The sequence below is a fragment of the Procambarus clarkii genome, chromosome 22 (assembly GCF_040958095.1).
Source record: "Procambarus clarkii isolate CNS0578487 chromosome 22, FALCON_Pclarkii_2.0, whole genome shotgun sequence".
Lineage (NCBI taxonomy): Eukaryota > Metazoa > Arthropoda > Malacostraca > Decapoda > Cambaridae > Procambarus > Procambarus clarkii.
In genome coordinates this window covers 19,678,134-19,696,294 of record NC_091171.1, presented here as the reverse complement: position 1 = coordinate 19,696,294, position 18,161 = coordinate 19,678,134, and the positions used below count along the sequence as shown (strand labels likewise).

The 18,161-nt window shown below is 52.2% G+C and overlaps 4 protein-coding genes across 11 annotated transcripts in view; 1 reads left to right on the top strand and 3 right to left on the bottom strand.

Annotated features, from left to right (window-relative positions):
• Window positions 1–18,161, bottom strand: part of LOC123757638 (bifunctional peptidase and arginyl-hydroxylase JMJD5) — a 296,441-nt gene that overhangs the window by 178,881 nt on the left and 99,399 nt on the right. The gene's annotated exons all lie outside the window — the stretch shown is intronic.
• LOC138367434 (armadillo repeat-containing X-linked protein 4-like) lies at window positions 2,358–3,119 on the bottom strand. The gene is made up of 2 exons (XM_069329088.1): window positions 3,064–3,119; window positions 2,358–2,961 (listed from the first exon to the last, which is right to left on the bottom strand). The coding sequence occupies exons 1-2, from the start codon at window positions 3,117–3,119 to the stop codon at window positions 2,358–2,360; spliced, it is 660 nt and encodes a 219-aa protein (XP_069185189.1).
• On the top strand, window positions 14,016–14,801 carry LOC123760496 (uncharacterized). Its single transcript, XM_045746189.2, has one exon. The coding sequence runs from the start codon at window positions 14,016–14,018 to the stop codon at window positions 14,799–14,801; it is 786 nt and encodes a 261-aa protein (XP_045602145.2).
• Window positions 15,120–18,161, bottom strand: part of LOC123757685 (ceramide synthase 6) — a 103,056-nt gene continuing 100,014 nt past the window's right edge. For all 3 annotated transcript variants that reach the window (XM_069329521.1, XM_045741543.2, XM_045741536.2), the window contains exon 2: window positions 15,120–18,138. In XM_069329521.1, the coding sequence (XP_069185622.1) occupies window positions 17,046–18,137 (1,092 nt within the window). In that variant the 5' untranslated portion in view covers window position 18,138 and the 3' untranslated portion in view covers window positions 15,120–17,045. The remainder of the gene's footprint in view (window positions 18,139–18,161) is intronic.

The window sequence follows — 18,161 nt, the reverse complement described above, 5'->3', positions numbered from 1 at the left end:
CAACCCACCTGCCTGCCCACACACGGCCACCCACCTGTCTGCCCACACACGGCCACCCACCTGCCTGCCCACACACGGCAACCCACCTGCCTGCCCACACACGGCCCACCACCCACCTGCCTGCCCACACACGGCCACCCACCCACCTGTCTGCCCACACACGGCAACCCACCTGCCTGCCCACACACGGCCACCCACCTGTCTGCCCACACACGGCCACCCACCTGTCTGCCCACACACGGCCACCCACCTGCCTGCCCACACACGGCCACCCACCTGTCTGCCCACACACGGCCACCCACCTGCCTGCCCACACACGGCCACCCACCTGCCTGCCCACACACGGCCACCCACCTGCCTGCCCACACACGGCCACCCACCTGTCTGCCCACACACGGCCACCCACCTGTCTGCCCACACACGGCCACCCACCTGCCTGCCCACACACGGCCACCCACCTGTCTGTCCACACACGGCCACCACCCACCTGCCTGCCCACACACGGCCACCACCCACCTGCCTGCCCACACACGGCCACCACCCACCTGTCTGCCCACACACGGCCACCCACCTGCCTGCCCACACACGGCCACCCACCTGCCTGCCCACACACGGCCACCACCCACCTGCCTGCCCACACACGGCCCACCACCCACCTGCCTGCCCACACACAGCCACCCACCACCCACCTGCCTGCCAACACACAGCCACCCACCACCCACCTGCCTGCCAACACACAGCCACCACCCACCCACCTGCCTGCCCACACACGGCCCACCACCCACCTGCCTGCCTGCCCACACACGGCCACCACCCACCTGCCTGCCTGCCCACACACGGCCCACCACCCACCTGCTTGCCTGCCCACACACGGCCACCACCCACCTGCCTGCCTGCCCACACACGGCCACCACCCATCTGCCTGCCTGCCTGCCCACACACGGCCACCCACCTGCCTGCCCACACACGGCCCACCACCCACCTGCCTGCCCACACACGGCCCACCACCCACCTGCCTGCCTGCCCACACACGGCCACCACCCACCTGCCTGCCCACCACAGGGCAGGCACACGGCCACCCATCCACCTGCCTGCCCACACACAGCCCACCACGCACCGGCCTGCCCACACACGGCCCACCACCCACCTGCCTGCCTGCCCACACACGGCCACCACCCACCTGCCTGCCCACACACGGCCACCCATCCACCTGCCTGCCCACACACAGCCCACCACGCACCGGCCTGCCCACACACGGCCCACCACCCACCTGCCTGCCTGCCTGCCCACACACGGCCCACTACCCCACCTGCCTGCCTGCCCACACACGGCCACCACCCACCTGCCTGCCCACACACGGCCCACTACCCCACCTGCCTGCCTGCCCACACACGGCCCACCACCCACCTGCCTGCCTGCCCACACACGGCCCACTACCCCACCTGCCTGCCTGCCCACACACGGCCCACTACCCCACCTGCCTGCCTGCCCACACACGGCCCACTACCCCACCTGCCTGCCTGCCCACACACGGCCCACTACCCCACCTGCCTGCCTGCCCACACACGGCCCACTACCCCACCTGCCTGCCCACACACGGCCCACTACCCCACCTGCCTGCCTGCCCACACACGGCCCACCACCCACCTGCCTGCCCACACACGGCCCACCACCCACCTGCCTGCCCACACACGGCCCACCACCCACCTGCCTGCCCCCACACGGCCCACCACCCACCTGCCTGCCCACACACGGCCCACCACCCACCTGCCTGCCCACACACGGCCCACCACCTGTCTCTGATGGGTCAGTCTGGAGCACACGGAATATGGAACTGGGAGCCCCTCAAGAACAGTGGAAGTCCGACAGTAATCGCCATACAGTACTTACGAGCGTCATTGTCACTGACGCATCTGCGTTAGGAGTATAAGAGACGGTGTCATGATACAAGCTCCCACCTCAGGCAAGGTGAGTCACTCCATTCGAATCATTGGGGAAGTGTCCTGCACTTCACTTCATGCTCTCAATCAATAGGACGAGAGTATATGTTCTCATCACAAGAAAGTTAAGGAAGACCAGCAAATTTGTGATGATGATGATGGTGATGATGTGGAAGGCTGACCATTATTAGTATCAGCGGTACTGACGACTCTAGCAAGGGCGAGGAGAGCAAGTTTACACGCACAAATCACAATAGCGTGATGTATCAAATGAACAAACCCACAAGGGGCGTGATGAAGGTTCGAACCTACCTCAGAAAGAATCCCAGACGCGCCTTAATCGATTGTGTCACGACATGGTCAAAAGAATTTGACCATGTCGAACCCTTCAATCACGGCCGTTGTGGATTTGTTCATTTAAGAGTAAATTTGATTAACTTGTAGTGGCATGCTCACGTTGACCCACGACCCTGCTGAGAGCCCACGCTGACCCACGACCCTGCTGAGAGCCCACGTTGACCCACGACCCTGCTGAGAGCCCACGTTGACCCACGACCCTGCTGAGAGCCCACGCTGACCCACGACCCTGCTGAGAGCCCACGTTGACCCACGACCCTGCTGAGAGCCCACGTTGACCCACGACCCTGCTGAGAGCCCACGTTGACCCACGACCCTGCGGAGAGCCCACGTTGACCCACGGCCCTGCTGACAGCCCACGTTGACCCACGACCCTGCTGAGAGCTCACGTTGACCCACGGCCCTGCTGAGAGCCCACGTTGACCCACGACCCTGCTGAGAGCCCACGTTGACCCACGACCCTGCTGAGAGCCCACGTTGACCCACGACCCTGCTGAGAGCCCACGTTGACCCACGACCCTGCTGAGAGCCCACGTTGACCCACGACCCTGCTGAGAGCCCACGTTGACCCACGACCCTGCTGAGAGCCCACGTTGACCCACGGCCCTGCTGAGAGCTCACGTTGACCCACGACCCTGCTGAGAGCCCACGTTGACCCACGACCCTGCTGAGAGCTCACGTTGACCCACGACCCTGCTGAGAGCTCACGTTGACCCACGACCCTGCTGAGAGCTCACGTTGACCCACGACCCTGCTGAGAGCTCACGTTGACCCACGACCCTGCTGAGAGCCACATCCTGCTATGGTCACGGGGTCCGTCATCGTTTTGGTGAAGATGATGTACACTGCGCCGCCCCCGTCTTGTGCACACACTCCTTAACTCACGTGAACAATCCCTGAAGCAACGGCAGTCATTTCTTGAGTCCCCAAAACAGCCATAACATGTTATCTATGTCAAGGACTAACTCTTTCCCAGTGTTCCCTGTTAAGGAACTAATCCTTAACTAGATTAAGGAGCCAAATGCTTCACTTAATACCAAGAGTGCCAGAAAGCCTCACTCCACGGACCTCGCCAAAAGAAAATCAGTTCTAGGCAACAGGAATACCACACATTACTCATCAGTTTCCTGCCTCCAAGAACGCCACCTGCTTGAGTGCCCGTGCCCGTGAGCCCGAGCCCGAGCCCGTGCCTGTAGGGCCCACTCCCTCGCTCGGGATGATGAAGCATATTGTCACCACAATAAATGTGGCGTGTATCTTGAGGAAATGAATAAGTGCGAGGACACAATGTTGAGGGACTCTACACATTGTTGGATCTGTTAGGCCCACTGACGGCACGGCTGGAGCAGCCCACACTGTAATTAGAAAATAATGTCTTTACTGAACAAAAACAGGGAATGAGACGCTCCGCAACACGGAGCTCACTGACATTGTTATGAGAGTAAGATGCCCAGGAGCGGGGCATGGGAGAAGTTGTGTCCCACATTCAGGAGCCGCACGACAAAGTCTTCGTAAACACAATAATAGTGGAACACGTATTTAGGTCTTCAATAAATAATTATAATCACCAGTCATAACAGAGACAAATGGCGAACATCACCTCGGATGGTCGCCCACCAGTGTTTAATACTCCGCACCGCCCGTGTCTACAACCACCAGTGTTGTAATACTCAACACCGTCCGTGTCTACAACCACCAGTGTTGTAATACTCAACACCGTCCGTGTCTACAACCACCAGTGTTGTAATACTCAACACCGCCCGTGTCTACAACCACCAGTGTTGTAATACTCCCCACCGCCCGTGTATATAAGCCTCCAGTGTTGTAGACAATGTACTCTAATGTCCTAGAGGGACATTAGGAGAGCCAGGCACATGATCGTGCTGAAAGTCGGGACATTGTACAAGGAGGTGTACGACTGTAAGAGGGACAATGCAGTTTAGATAGCAAGGAGCAGGCTGGCGTTCCGTTAAGTGTCCGCTAGTTAAGCCTGTATACGCTTAACTCACGGACAGTATGTAACCTACCCAAAGCCGTTGTAATGTCTAGCCGTGTAGCCGTTAGTAAGAGGAAATCCAAGGAGATATCTCAGTTTTAAAGAGCGCGCGGTTTGTTATCTGTAAGCTCAGAGCGTCCCTAGCGCCAGTGGTCGCGGAGTGAGGAATGAACGTTTGGGAAGAAGTTTGAGAAATGATTATTGTTTTTTGATAGGTGTAGATAGCGTCCTTAACCACCGTGTGGGCACGTCCACGGTAACACCAACATGGCCACATGGGCACCCTGCGGTATTGTTGTGGGGAAGGGAGGGTGGGGAGGTGGGTACACATCTTGGGGCATGATGGACAATAGTTGGTCCAGGGGGACCCAGAGGAGCCTAACTACACGCTCCATGTCTCCCATCAACAAGAAACGCCAAACGTTCTCAAGTTTCTACGATGGTTGAGAAGAAATAATCAAAAAGCGCCAAGCCCAGCACCAGGGACTACTGGTAAAGACGGCTACTGTACAGGGAACACAGGTGTCCCCCTCACCCACTCCCCCGCCTCCTTGCACCTAGTGCCTTGAAGTCTTGAGTCACACCACGTATTTCCTCTTGAAGGTGTGTGTGGAGGCTACCACTGTTGACCACACGCAGCGCCTCGACCATATCCTCACCTTGGTGGACACCTGTTTACTTCTCGCCTCAGCTTCTACCATTCTCCTGCTTCACGTCCTAGTTTACCTCGTTTTACAACTGTCCCTGTACACCTTATCCATTCCCCTTAGTATTTTATATGCAGTGATCATTTCCCTCTTATTCTCTCTTAGAGTGGTGTTGTGGTGGAAGATATGCTGGTAATCTCTATTACCATGATAATTGTAATGGTGGTAGACAGGGGGGGGGTATTTTTTAGCAATGGCACTTTCCGTAGTAATAGTGGGTATAGTGGTGGTAACAGTGGGTATAGTGGTGGTAATAGTGGGTATAGTGGTGGTAATAGTGGGTATAGTGGTGGTAATAGTGGGTATAGTGGTGGTAATAGTGGGTATAGTGGTGGTAATAGTGGGTATGTGGTAATAGTGGGTATAATTGTGGTAATAGTGGGTATAGTGGTGGTAATAGTGGGTATAGTGGTGGTAACAGTGGGTATAGTGGTGGTAATAGTGGGTATAGTGGTGGTAATAATGGGTATAGTGTTGGTAATAGTGGGTATAATTGTGGTAATAGTGGGTATAATTGTGGTAATAGTGGGTATAATTGTGGTAATAGTGGGTATAATTGTGGGTATAGTGGTGGTAATAGTGGGTATAATTGTGGTAATAGTGGGTACAGTGGTGGTAATAGTGGGTATAGTGGTGGTAACTGGGTATAGTGGTGGTAATAGTGGGTATAGTGGTGGTAATAGTGGGTATAATTGTGGTAATAGTGGGTATAATTGTGGTAATAGTGGGTATAATTGTGGTAATAGTGGGTATAGTGGTGGTAATAGTGGGTATAATTGTGGTAATAGTGGGTATAGTGGTGGTAATAGTGGGTATAGTGGTGGTAATAGTGGGTATAGTGGTGGTAATAGTGGGTATAGTGGTGGTAATAGTGGGTATGTGGTAATAGTGGGTATAATTGTGGTAATAGTGGGTATAGTGGTGGTAATAGTGGGTATAGTGGTGGTAATAGTGGGTATAGTGGTGGTAATAGTGGGTATAGTGGTGGTAATAGTGGGTATGTGGTAATAGTGGGTATAATTGTGGTAATAGTGGGTATAGTAGTGGTAATAGTGGGTATAATTGTGGGTATAGTGGTGGTAACAGTGGGTATAGTGGTGGTAATAGTGGGTATAGTGGTGGTAATAGTGGGTATAGTGGTGGTAACAGTGGGTATAATTGTGGTAATAGTGGGTATAATTGTGGTAATAGTGGGTATAATTGTGGTAATAGTGGGTATAATTGTGGGTATAGTGGTGGTAATAGTGGGTATAATTGTGGTAATAGTGGGTATAGTGGTGGTAATAGTGGGCATAGTGGTGGTAACTGGATATAGTGGTGGTAATAGTGGGTATAGTGGTGGTAATAGTGGGTATAATTGTGGTAATAATGGGTATAATTGTGGTAATAGTGGGTATAATTGTGGTAATAGTGGGTATAGTGGTGGTAATAGTGGGTATAATTGTGGTAATAGTGGGTATAATTGTGGTAATAGTGGGTATAGTGGTGGTAATAGTAGGTATAATTGTGGTAATAGTGGGTATAATTGTGGTAATAGTGGGTATAATTGTGGGTATAGTGGTGGTAATAGTGGGTATAGTGGTGGTAATAGTGGGTATAGTGGTGGTAATAGTGGGTATAGTGGTGGTAATAGTGGGTATAGTGGTGGTAATAGTGGGTATAGTGGTGGTAATAGTGGGTATAGTGGTGGTAATAGTGGGTATAGTGGTGGTAATAGTGGGTATAATTGTGGTAATAGTGGCTATAGTGGTGGTAATAGTGGGTATAATTGTGGGTATAGTGGTGGTAATAGTGGGTATAATTGTGGTAATAGTGGGTATAGTGGTGGTAATAGTGGGTATAGTGGTGGTAGAGGTAAATGTAGGGTTAGTGGGGGTGGTGGTGACAAAGGCAGTAGTGTTTAATGTAAGCAAGCTACGTGAAGTGGTTATGGTAGTGGTGGATGACCTGACCTGTGAGTGACCTCTGGTGGTGATGGTGGATGACCTGACCTGTGAGTGACCTCTGGTGGTGAAGGTGGATGACCTGACCTGTGAGTGACCCCTGGTGGTGGTGGTGGATGACCTGACCTGTGAGTGACCCCTGGTGGTGGTGGTGGATGACCTGACCTGTGAGTGACCCCTGGTGGTGGTGGTGGATGACCTGACCTGTGAGTGACCCCTGGTGGTGGTGGTGGATGACCTGACCTGTGAGTGACCCCTGGTGGTGGTGGTGCCTCAGCCAGTGTTGTCCTCCACCACCTGGCCGACCAGAGTACACTTCCATCTGCCAGAAACGAAGGCTAAAGCGAAGCATCACCGACGAGGGCCTCGTACCCACAGTGAGTCATGGTGTGGGTCAGAAATCTCGCGCACTGTGCGGTCACTATCCCCGCGATAACCCACACTATCGCGGCTACCTTAATCAAGTCGCATGTAAGGCCTGACGCTGCAGCCCGTCCTACTACAATGTCCCACCGTCAAGATACTGTTGTACTAATGTGCCCTCTCCTAACCTACCTGGGGACGAAAAACAGAACACGGGAGTATGTCAATTTCGCCAGCCGCTTCTATTTTCTAGTACGGCGATTTTTGGCCTTAGGTAGAGTATGCGTCAAAATGCGACGTTCTATTAGGTGGATGGGTTGCTCAGAAATAATACCAAATGAGATCTGAAGGCATGGCAGGATGTGCAGAATCTCTCCCTGAGAGAACTCTATCAACATCAGGGGCCCGAGATTGTTCAACACGCTTCCACTATACATGAAGGACATAACTGGCCGACCCGTCGCAGTGTTCAAGACAGAACTTGATAAACACCTCCAAAGGATACCTGATCAACCAGGCTGTGATTCTTACATCAGGCTGAGAGCAACCACGTCCAACAGCCTGGTTGACCAGTCCAGCAACCATGAAGCCTGGTCGACGACCGGGCCGCGGGGACGCCAAGCCCCAAAACCACCTCAAGGTAGGCAATTGATGGACTTCATTTCATGTAAAGTTCCCAATTATAAATGTACTAGCATTGATGAATATCAGTTTTGATGGGTAATGATCACATCATAAATGAGAGGGGGTCCCATGCGGCCTCTGATCACCACTTGCCGGGTCACTACAACATTAGTGTGAAGGGATGAGTTTACACCAGCTAAACCTTCTAATAGTGTACGTGCACGTGACGCTCGCCATGCACCGGGCACGTGAACGGCCGTGCACTCGGCCATGCACTGGGCCGAGCCTAGGTCATCAGCATTCCAAATATGTTACAATGGCATTTGTGGAGAGTTAGAGTGGATAGCAATTTTAACTGTAAAAGTGATGGAGGCAGCGAAGGAGCGAGAGAGAAGGAGAGGGGGGCAGGGAAGGAGCGAGAGAGGAGAGGGGCAGCGAAGGAGCGAGAGTGGAGAGGGGCAGCGAAGGAGCGAGAGAGAAGGAGAGGGGGCAGCGAAGGAGCGAGAGAGGAGAGGGGCAGCGAAGGAGCAAGAGAGGAGAGGGGCAACGAAGGAGCGAGAGAGGAGAGGAGCAGCGAAGGAGCGAGAGTGGAGAGGGGCAGCGAAGGAGCGAGAGAGAAGGAGAGGGGGCAGCGAAGGAGCGAGAGAGGTGAGGGGCAGCGAAGGAGCGAGAGTGGAGAGGGGCAGCTAAGGAGCGAGAGAGGAGAGGGGCAGCGAAGGAGCGAGAGGAGGAGGAGGGAGGCATGAGGTATTGGGCAGTCCGCCGCCGTCCCCATGGCAACCCAAGGCGTCTGCCCTGGAGGACACCACCTTGGGCGCCAAGAAGCTGGCCCATGATTGGCCAAGAGGTATAGGCCCAAGTGAGCTTCTCTCTGATTGGCTAGTTTGAGGATCGGTAAAAACCGGCATCCTGCCGCCCGGGGCACCCCTGGCATCATTCTGCCCTAGTTACTAGACTTGTAGGACGTGGATTTCCTTGGTCGGCCAGCCAAGCAAAACTCCTGTCTCTAGTGGCTTCTAGTACATCTTCATATCTAGCAACATCGATGTGGGTCTGCAGGGAACGTAGCAGAATCCGGGAACTCCTCATATTTGTGTGCGATAGCAAGGAAGTGTATTAACGAACAGTGAGAAGTGGGTAATTCATACGAGCAGAGTGCAACAGACTATCATAAGTCTCCATCTCCAGCCATCAATAAGACTTCATCTGATCTCCTGCTAGTGTTTCATAGCAGTGGAGAGACCTGGGAATATCTTGCCAATGTTCAGGGCAGTTTTCCCATAGAAATTCGCTGGGATTTTCGGTAGACATTGTCGTTCACAGTGTTTGCCGCCATTTTGTACGTTCAAAGCGCTTCGCCCTGAGCCAGATGCGAAGCCGTTCAAGTGAGAAAGAGTACGAAGTGAGCCGAGCCGCATAAGACTCCGCGCTGGGCTACCCTAGCCAACTGTGCCGCCCTGAGGGGATGGCTACCTACAAGTTCTGCAGCAGTGTGTGTGTATATGGTAGGAGGTGTGAAAGAGCCACCCATATAATTGAGTAAGTACCCCTCTGTGTGTATTGGTGATTTATATCTCTAAGCCTAAATTCGAGGTCAGGTGTTCCACCCGCTTTGTCTCTAGAGCACCTGCTAGGTGAAGGGAAGGACTGGGGCACACGATATTTTCACCCCAATTTACATCCTGTCAGTCAAGGGAGGACTTGTACAATTGTGTGCAAGTATCAAAAGAAGGCACCAAACCAGGAAGGCTATGTAGAACCATCAAATTTGCGGAACAATCAGAGAGCGCTAAAAATCACCAAGGACGCCAATACGAGAACAGAAACGCATAAGGCAAACGATATCAAAGGTATCCAATTCACCAAGAATTCTATCGAGGGACAAGCGACCGTGAGGGACGGTCGGAAAGAAAGACACACGCTTGTCCTTAAAGTCAGGACATTCAACAAGGATTTGTACGAGTCTAAGAGGTACAATGCAATTTGGACAATAGGGAGCAGGACGGCACTCCATTAAGTGACAGTGAGTTAAGCGTGTATGGCCAATACACAACCTCGCCAGAGCTGTTTCCCATCGCTGGTTACAATGGTAGGAGGATGGCCACGAGGACACACTACTCTTTAAGAGTACGCAGTTTGTTACCAGTAAAAGAAGACCAACAACTCTGCCAACGGGTAAGGATGGAGGAATGAATAACTGGATAAAAGTCGGAATAAGGAATACCTTTACGGGAGATGGGACAAGAGCGGACAGCTTCCCTAGCGGCAGCATCCGCACGCTCATTTAAAGAGACACCAATATGGCTGGGAACCCAGCAAAACTCAACTGACTTAAATTTACTGGAAATAAGAAACAGCCAATGTTGAATCTCGACGATCACTGGATGGACCGGATTAAAGGACCCAAGAGCCATGAGGCCTCTCATGGCTCTCTCCTGAGAGCCATGAGAGTCCGAGAGTCAACGACAACTACAAAGGAAGATTTACAACGAGAAAGCAGGAGACGACGAGCATAGAGAATAGCATAAAGTTCTGCTGTGAAGATGCTAGTCTCCGGAGGTAAGCGACACATATAAGTGCTGTCAAGAAAAACAACAGAGTAGCTTATACCATCTGCAGACTTAGACCCAGAAAGAGGAAGGTGGTGAAGAGGAATAGGAACCACAGGAGGGGTAAAAGTTAAAGCATGACAGAGGCGAGAGGAAGGATGTTGCAAGGACCGCGCAAGATAGCGATGACAGCGGTCTGAAGCCAGTGTCAACATACAAGCTGAGGACGGGAGTCAAACGAAAGGCACCAGAGTTGAGGTGCAACCCAGTATGGTGCAAAGCATCAAGACAGCGAAGAGTAAAAGAAGTAGCAGACGAGTTAGCAGGGCAACCATAATTGAGTTTAGACAGGACAAGAGAGGAATGTAAAGTGAGGAGAGTGCGCTTATCCGCTCCCTAAGAAGTATGGGACAAAATCTTAAGGAGAGTAAGGGCCTTAGAGCATTCAAATCAGAGGTAAGAGATATGGGGTGACCAAGACAAAAGAGTGTCAAAGATTAACCCCAAAAGCTTAGCGGAATCCCTGTACACAAGGGGATGACCATAAAGCGACAGAGGGACGAAGAAAGACATGCTTCCGAGTAAAAGTCATAGCACAAGTCTTAAGACGTAGAGAACCTGAAGCCATGATCGGTGGCCCAAGACGACACGGCATCAATCGCAAGTTGCAGCTGCCGTTGAAGGAGAGGCAAATCATCACCCCGACAGCAAAGGGTAAGATCGTCGACATAGAGAGCGGAGAAGATGCCAGAAGGAAGAGAGGATAGAAGACCATTGAGGGCAACCAGAAAAATAGTGCTGTTCAGAACACTAAATTGGGGCACACCCTTCGTATTGCTGAAAAGAGGCAGAGAGAGTGGCACCAAGCCTTATTCGAAAAGAACGACGAGAGAGGAAGCTCTGGAGAAAGAGAGGGAGATTATCACTAAGGCCAAAAGAATGAAGTTGGAACAGAATATGATATCGCCAGGTGGTGTCGTAAGCCTTTTCCAGGTCAAAAAGGATGGTAACAACTGGGGTCTTTGCAGCAAAAGCAGTACGAATATAAACCTCCAAGTTCACCAGGACAACTGGTGTGCTGTGGCACTTGCCAAAACCAAATTGAAAAGGGGAGAGGTGGTGATAGCGTTTCAAGAACCACATCAGACGAACGTTAACCATACGTTCAAAGAGTTTGCAGACACAACTTGTGAGGGCAATAGGGCAGAAGTCCTTAGGTGATGTCCCAAGAGACCCTGGTTTCCGAATAGGGAAGACAATGGCATCGAGCCAGTCCTCAGGGACTAACGACGACTCCCAGACCCGATTATACAGACTCTGTAAATACTGAGATGTGCATGGAGGGAGATGGCGAAGCATCTCATAATGAATGCCATTGGAGCCTGCCACCGTAGAACCGCAGAGGGCTGGGGCAGACTAAAGTTCAGAGAGAGAGAAGGGATCGTTATAGGGAAGTCGGAGATGGGTGCAAAAATGTAAAGGACGAGATTCAAGGACAGGTTTACGATGAAGGAAAGATTGAGGAAGATGAGAACCAGAGCTAACAGAAGGAAAGTGGGAACCCAGTTCAGTCACGATCTGTAATGAGTCTGCCACAAGAGTACCACGGAGGTGAAGGACCAGCGAGACATCGGGAACGAACTTCCTCGCTATCTTGCGGATACGCTTCCAGATCTGCGGCAGAGGAGTTTCAGACATAATGGTGGAAACATAAGACTTCCAACACTCACACTTAGCTGTACAGATGGCCCTACGGACCACCGCACTCGCCTTCCGAAACGAAAGAAAAGTATCAGCCGTCTGCCGGTGGCGGTGCCTCTTCCAGGCTGCACGCTTACAGCAGCCCGAGCACAGTCCACATTCCACCATGGAACGCACTTCCTACAAGGGAACACCCCATTGCTTATAGAGAAATTGTTCATTAGACAATTTGAGTAACGTAAGATACTTTTGGGTTAATTATTTTTCAAGGAACAGCTGTTTTAGTCGGTCAGGGAGCCGAGACAAACAGCCACTTCAAGCGAAGTCAGACAAGTCTTGTAGTAATTCCAGGAGGGCTGAAGTCTTGCATTTAAGTACTATCTGCTGGAAAAGGTAATTAAGGGTTCCCGGAAGTCTAAGGTAGTTAACTCCGATCAGGGGTTGATCGACTCGCACGAAGGCTACATTGTTTCATTAACGTAACGTCGGTTATCAATATCGGTCAGTTGGACAGGTAATTTGATTGATTCTTGGGAGAGTAAAGTCATTGTTAAAGTAACGTAGACGTAGTGATCAGTTATCTGTTCGTGGGATAGTCACCAGAGTTCATCAGGGTATGATAGGCCCCAGAGGGGATTCATGTCGTTGAAGTTATATTTGTTGAGCCAGTGGGAAAGGTGACGTATTTGTGTTAATTAATCATTGATCTTCGAGATAGTAATTAATTGCTCAAGGGTAGTCAAGGGTGATTGATTGCCGTCCTCTTAGCACTTTGGACATAGAATTGTAGTTAACTATCGAATGGGCGATAGTAACCCTTAACGTAACTCGCGCTAGGATTAATCAGCTGTCCAAAGTACAGGGATTAATGGGGATTATTCGCTGAACGCTCGACAGGTTAAGTGTTTGTGTAATTCCGAGTTACTAGTGACAGTTGTACAGTTTGATTTGTCTGTGGGAGACAAGATGAAGTTAACATAAGTGTTACTTTAATATTAACGTAATCAATTGGTCATTGATTGTTGATCGTCCAAGGGACTTAGTGTTAACATAAGAATTTAATTAAGGAGAATTGCTGGAGTTACCAGTAGCCCCATTAGTCATTGTAATGTCATTGATAGGCTACTAGTTTGATTGCATTGCAACTGCTATTGCAGGGGAGGGTTGCAAGAAGCATAAAGTAACTGATGGGAGGTTACTGGAGATGTGTCTCCCAACCTACCTTGTCGTTGTTGCATTAGTGATTATAGATTAGTATGTTTTGTTTGATTGATTCCTCTGTGAACACTCAGTATGTTCAACTTAGTTTATTTATGCAGCACAACGTGATAGCAGGAAGGATCCTGTAGTCATACTTGTGGCTGGTGTCGAGCTTTCGTAAAAGTGTCACAGGAAGGATTTCGAATAACGTCATTGATATTTTTCGTTGTTGTAGTTAGTACTTTGTTGAATAAACTGTATTGTTATGTTGAACGCTGTCTTTCGTTACCCCCCACACATTTTATTTATTTACATTTGTTCTGCCATGTTGCCTGAAATTATTATTGCTATTCAATTGAGACTGCCTCATGAGCTTAGAGCTGAATTCATAGTGGCACACAACAAATAATACGCTGTGAGAACCCGTGACCTACTCGTTAGATTCGCTCCGGCGAATGACGAAGGTCAACGTCCTAGTAGAAGGGAATTCATACTCTTGAGGTCACGGTGTTTGCTTGCGCTAGTCAATTGTTCTAAGGTCTCTAGAGTGGGGAATGAGCTGCTTACTATACTTAGCGTGTTAGCTAAGCAAGTCCTTCCTCAGGAGGACCATCTAGACTTTCAGTTTAAAGTTGATGGATGTAATACTAGAATATCACGACAGAAAAAAAATCTCACAATTAGTGACCACAAGACGTCCCTTCGCGACCTCTGGCGGCGGGTCTTGGCCCACCTCTGGCGGCGGGTCGCGGCCCACCTCTGGCGGCGGGTCTCGGCCCACCTCTGGCGGCGGGTCTTGGCCCACCTCTGGCGGCGGGTCTCGGCCCACCTCTGGCGGCGGGTCTCGGCCCACCTCTAGCGGTGGGTCGCGGCCCACCTCTGGCGGCGGGTCGCGGCCCACCTCTGGCGGCGGGTCTCGGCCCACCTCTGGCGGCAGGTTGCGGCCCACCTCTGGCGGCGGGTCGCGGCCCACCTCTGGCGGCGGATCGCGGCCCACCTCTGGCGGTGGGTCGCGGCCCACCTCTGGCGGCGGGTCACAAACCACCTCTGGCGGTGGGTCGCGGCCCACCTCTGGCGGCGGGTTGCGGACCACCTGTGGCGGCGGGTCGCAGACCACCTCTGGCGGCGGGTCGCAGCCCACCTCTGGCGGCGGGTCGCAGACCACCTCTGGCGGCGTGTCTCGGACCACCTCTGGTGGCGGGTCGCGGCCCACCTCTGGCGGCGGGTCGCGGCCCACCTCTGGCAACGGGTCGCAGACCACCTCTGGCGGCGGGTCGCAGACCACCTCTGGCGGCGTGTCACGGACCACCTGTGGTGGCGGGTCACAGCCCACCTCTGGCGGCGGGTCGTGGCCCACCTTTGGCGGCGGGTCGCGGCCCACCTCTGGCGGCAGGTCACACGGGTCGTCTCCGGGGGGATGACGGAACCTGCTTGATGGGGTTCTGGGAGTTCTTCTACTCCCTAAGCCCGGCCCGAGGCCAGGCTTGACTTGTGAGAGTTTGGACGAGAGAGAAGGACGTTGTGTGACCTCCAGACCCATTCTGGAACCTCAGGGGTATTCACACCCTCATAAGAGATAAATATTAAAAGGCGTGGGAGAAACGTAATGGGCGTGGGAGGAACATAGTGGGGTAGAGGGAGCCAGTAGAGATGCAGACTATGGGGGTGGGGGTGGAGATACTGGTAGCTGGGGTAGGGTCCAGGGAGAGTGAGTGTTCAAGGAGCAGCACACACAAACATATATCAACCACTGTCTTTATTAATAATCTCCTAGATACTCCTAGAAAACACAGCAACTGACTAGCGATCACATATATAATATTTGCATAATGTTTGAACAATGTGGCAATGGCAATACTGCCTGGGGGACAATGTACACTCTTGGCCTGTAACGATTAGTGCCATCACAAGGCTCCGTCTGGCAACACTGCATTGGTTACTGCCTTCACAAGGTACACGTTGTCACACAGGAATGGTTACTGCCTTCACAAGGTACACGTTGTCACACAGGAATGGTTACTGCCTTCACAAGGTACACGTTATCACACAGGAATGGTTACTGCCTTGTCAAGGTACACGTTGCAACATAGGAATGGTTACTGCCTTAATTGATAAGATACACATTACAACATAGCAATGGTTACTGCCTAACCTGACAAGGTACACGTTGCCACATAGGAATGATTATTGCTTTAATTTATAACGTTGCAACCTAGCAATGGTTATTGCTTTAATTGATAACGTACATGTTGCAACACAGGAATGGTTACCACCTTGACAACGTACCCCCATAATAATACTCAACTGATCATTGCACATTACTGAATTACTTTTATCATTACATTAGTTCCCAAAGATGACCAGTTCCCCGGCACATTCCATTATTACTCTTGACTCCGGTGTGGGAGTCTAGAGTCCCCAGTGACGGGTGCCACCCACACCACCAGTGACGGGTGCCACCCACACCACCAGTGACGGGTGCCACCCACACCACCAGTGACGGGTGCCACCCACACCACCAGTGACGGGTGCCACCCACACCACCAGTGACGGGTGCTGGCTACAATATAACCAATCCCCTCCTCTAATATCAGGAGGCGACCAAGACTGGCCGCCTCCACCACACCGACACTTCAGACCTGGAGGAGCCCCAACGAGAACCTTATCACACCGTACTCAACATTCACTTCACTATAAGCACAATTTTTTTTTAACGTTACCGCTGTGAAACTATCAACTTCCTTACAGGGACAAAGTTGTGTGCATTTTGTTTGTAGCTACAGAGGAGCATAGGGGAGTGGTGAAGACTCCAGGAGTTTGGGAGGGTTGTGGGGGTGGAGGCGACGTGTAGAGTTGAGGCGGTCCTGGTGAGGACACTGGTGGAGGCGACGTGTAGAGTTGAGGCGGTCCTGGTGAGGACACTGGTGGAGGCGACGTGTAGAGTTGAGGCGGTCCTGGTGAGGACACTGGTGGAGGCGACGTGTAGAGTTGAGGCGGTCCTGGTGAGGACACTGGTGGAGGCGACGTGTAGAGTTGAGGCGGTCCTGGTGAAGACACTGGTGGAGGCGACGTGTAGAGTTGAGGCGGTCCTGGTGAGGACACTGGTGGAGGCGACGTGTAGAGTTGAGGCGGTCCTGGTGAGGACACTGGTGGAGGCGACGTGTAGAGTTGAGGCGGTCCTGGTGAGGACACTGGTGGAGGCGACGTGTAGAGTTGAGGCGGTCCTGGTGAGGACACTGGTGGAGGCGACGTGTAGAGTTGAGGCGGTCCTGGTGAGGACACTGGTGGAGGCGACGTGTAGAGTTGAGGCGGTCCTGGTGAGGACACTGGTGGAGGCGACGCCGCCCTCAAGTAGCAAGTTCCCTGAGGTACAGTTGAGGGCGCCGCACCCTACTAATTACTACCTATGTAGGACACGCTTCATGGTGCACCATGAATGCATTCACAGCCTCTTATTGCTCAAAAGATTGTGCGTTCACTTAGACTAAGATAATTCTCGTGAAGATTGTACATCGGACAGGAATTGTAATTATTAAGTATAATCTCTTAATTGTGAATAAAAGGAACAAGAACGTGACCAGCAATGTTGCATAAAGTTCTTTGGATCTTGCAAGTGCTGAGAACAAAAACTGAAAGTAATGCAAATATGCATGGATGAATTCAATTTAGTTTTCCTTTTTGATGACAGCCTCATCGTTTTCCTGAACTGAATCATCAGTGGATGAGCGAACATCGTCTATCTGGTTGTTGCGCAGCTTGCGGACCACGATCCTCAGGATGAGGAAGGTCCAGCCCAAGTGTATCAACATCAGCAGAAGTAACATCCCATTAAAAATGTAATACACAGGGTACCAGAGTCCGAGGATGACGTGGGCCTCGAAGAGCGTACTCCTGAGGATCCAGAGTGGATACAGTCCCGTCCTGGTGGAGAGCCACAGCAGCAGGAACACCACGAAGAGGTTGTCCATGAGGTCGCGTCGTCCGCACAGTTTACACATCTTGGCCACCAGCATGGGGATGTCGGCACACTCGTGCACCACCAACACCAGCGTCCCGATACGCACAAAGTTACACGCCCAGGAGAATGAGATGAGCATGATGGTGAGAACATGGTGCACGAACAGCTGGTTGGAGTCCTTGCGTCGGTGCTGGAAGCTGTGGGTGATGGTCATGCTCCAGTAGAAGCCCAGCGGCACCATGTAGTACCACCACACATCAGTGTCCAGATTGTGCCTGGGGAAACCGTACCAACAGTGGCGGATGTCCCAGAGCCAAGGCTTGTCCCACAGCACCACCAGACCCATGATGCAGTACAGCGTGTAGTAGAGCGCCTCCCACGCCAGACCACAGAACTTGCCCAAGTCGGTGGTGCGCGCCGCCAGCGCCTGCTGCCTCAGCCACCTCTCCACCTGTCGCTCCGTCCACCCTAGAGACTGCGCGGCCTTGCTGACCACCTCTACAGGGGCGTGGCTGCGGTACTGCCGGAAGATACCATTTAGTGTTGTATTAAAGGGTGGCGGGCGCGCTTGTGTATTCTTCACGCCATAAAAGTTTGCTATAGGAGTGAATACATAGGGAGTGAGGACGAGGTAGCGCAGGGCGATGAAGAACAAGGCAAAGCCAAGCGGGTAGGTCCAGACATCGTAGAAGTTGGGGTAGATAAAGTGGCGGGAGTGGACGAGGTCGTCCCAGGTGTAGAAGGGGGGCAACCACACATCCTCGCTCCAGAACCACTGGCTGAGGCCCGTCCATGACATCCTACCGGAGAGGACCAACCATGG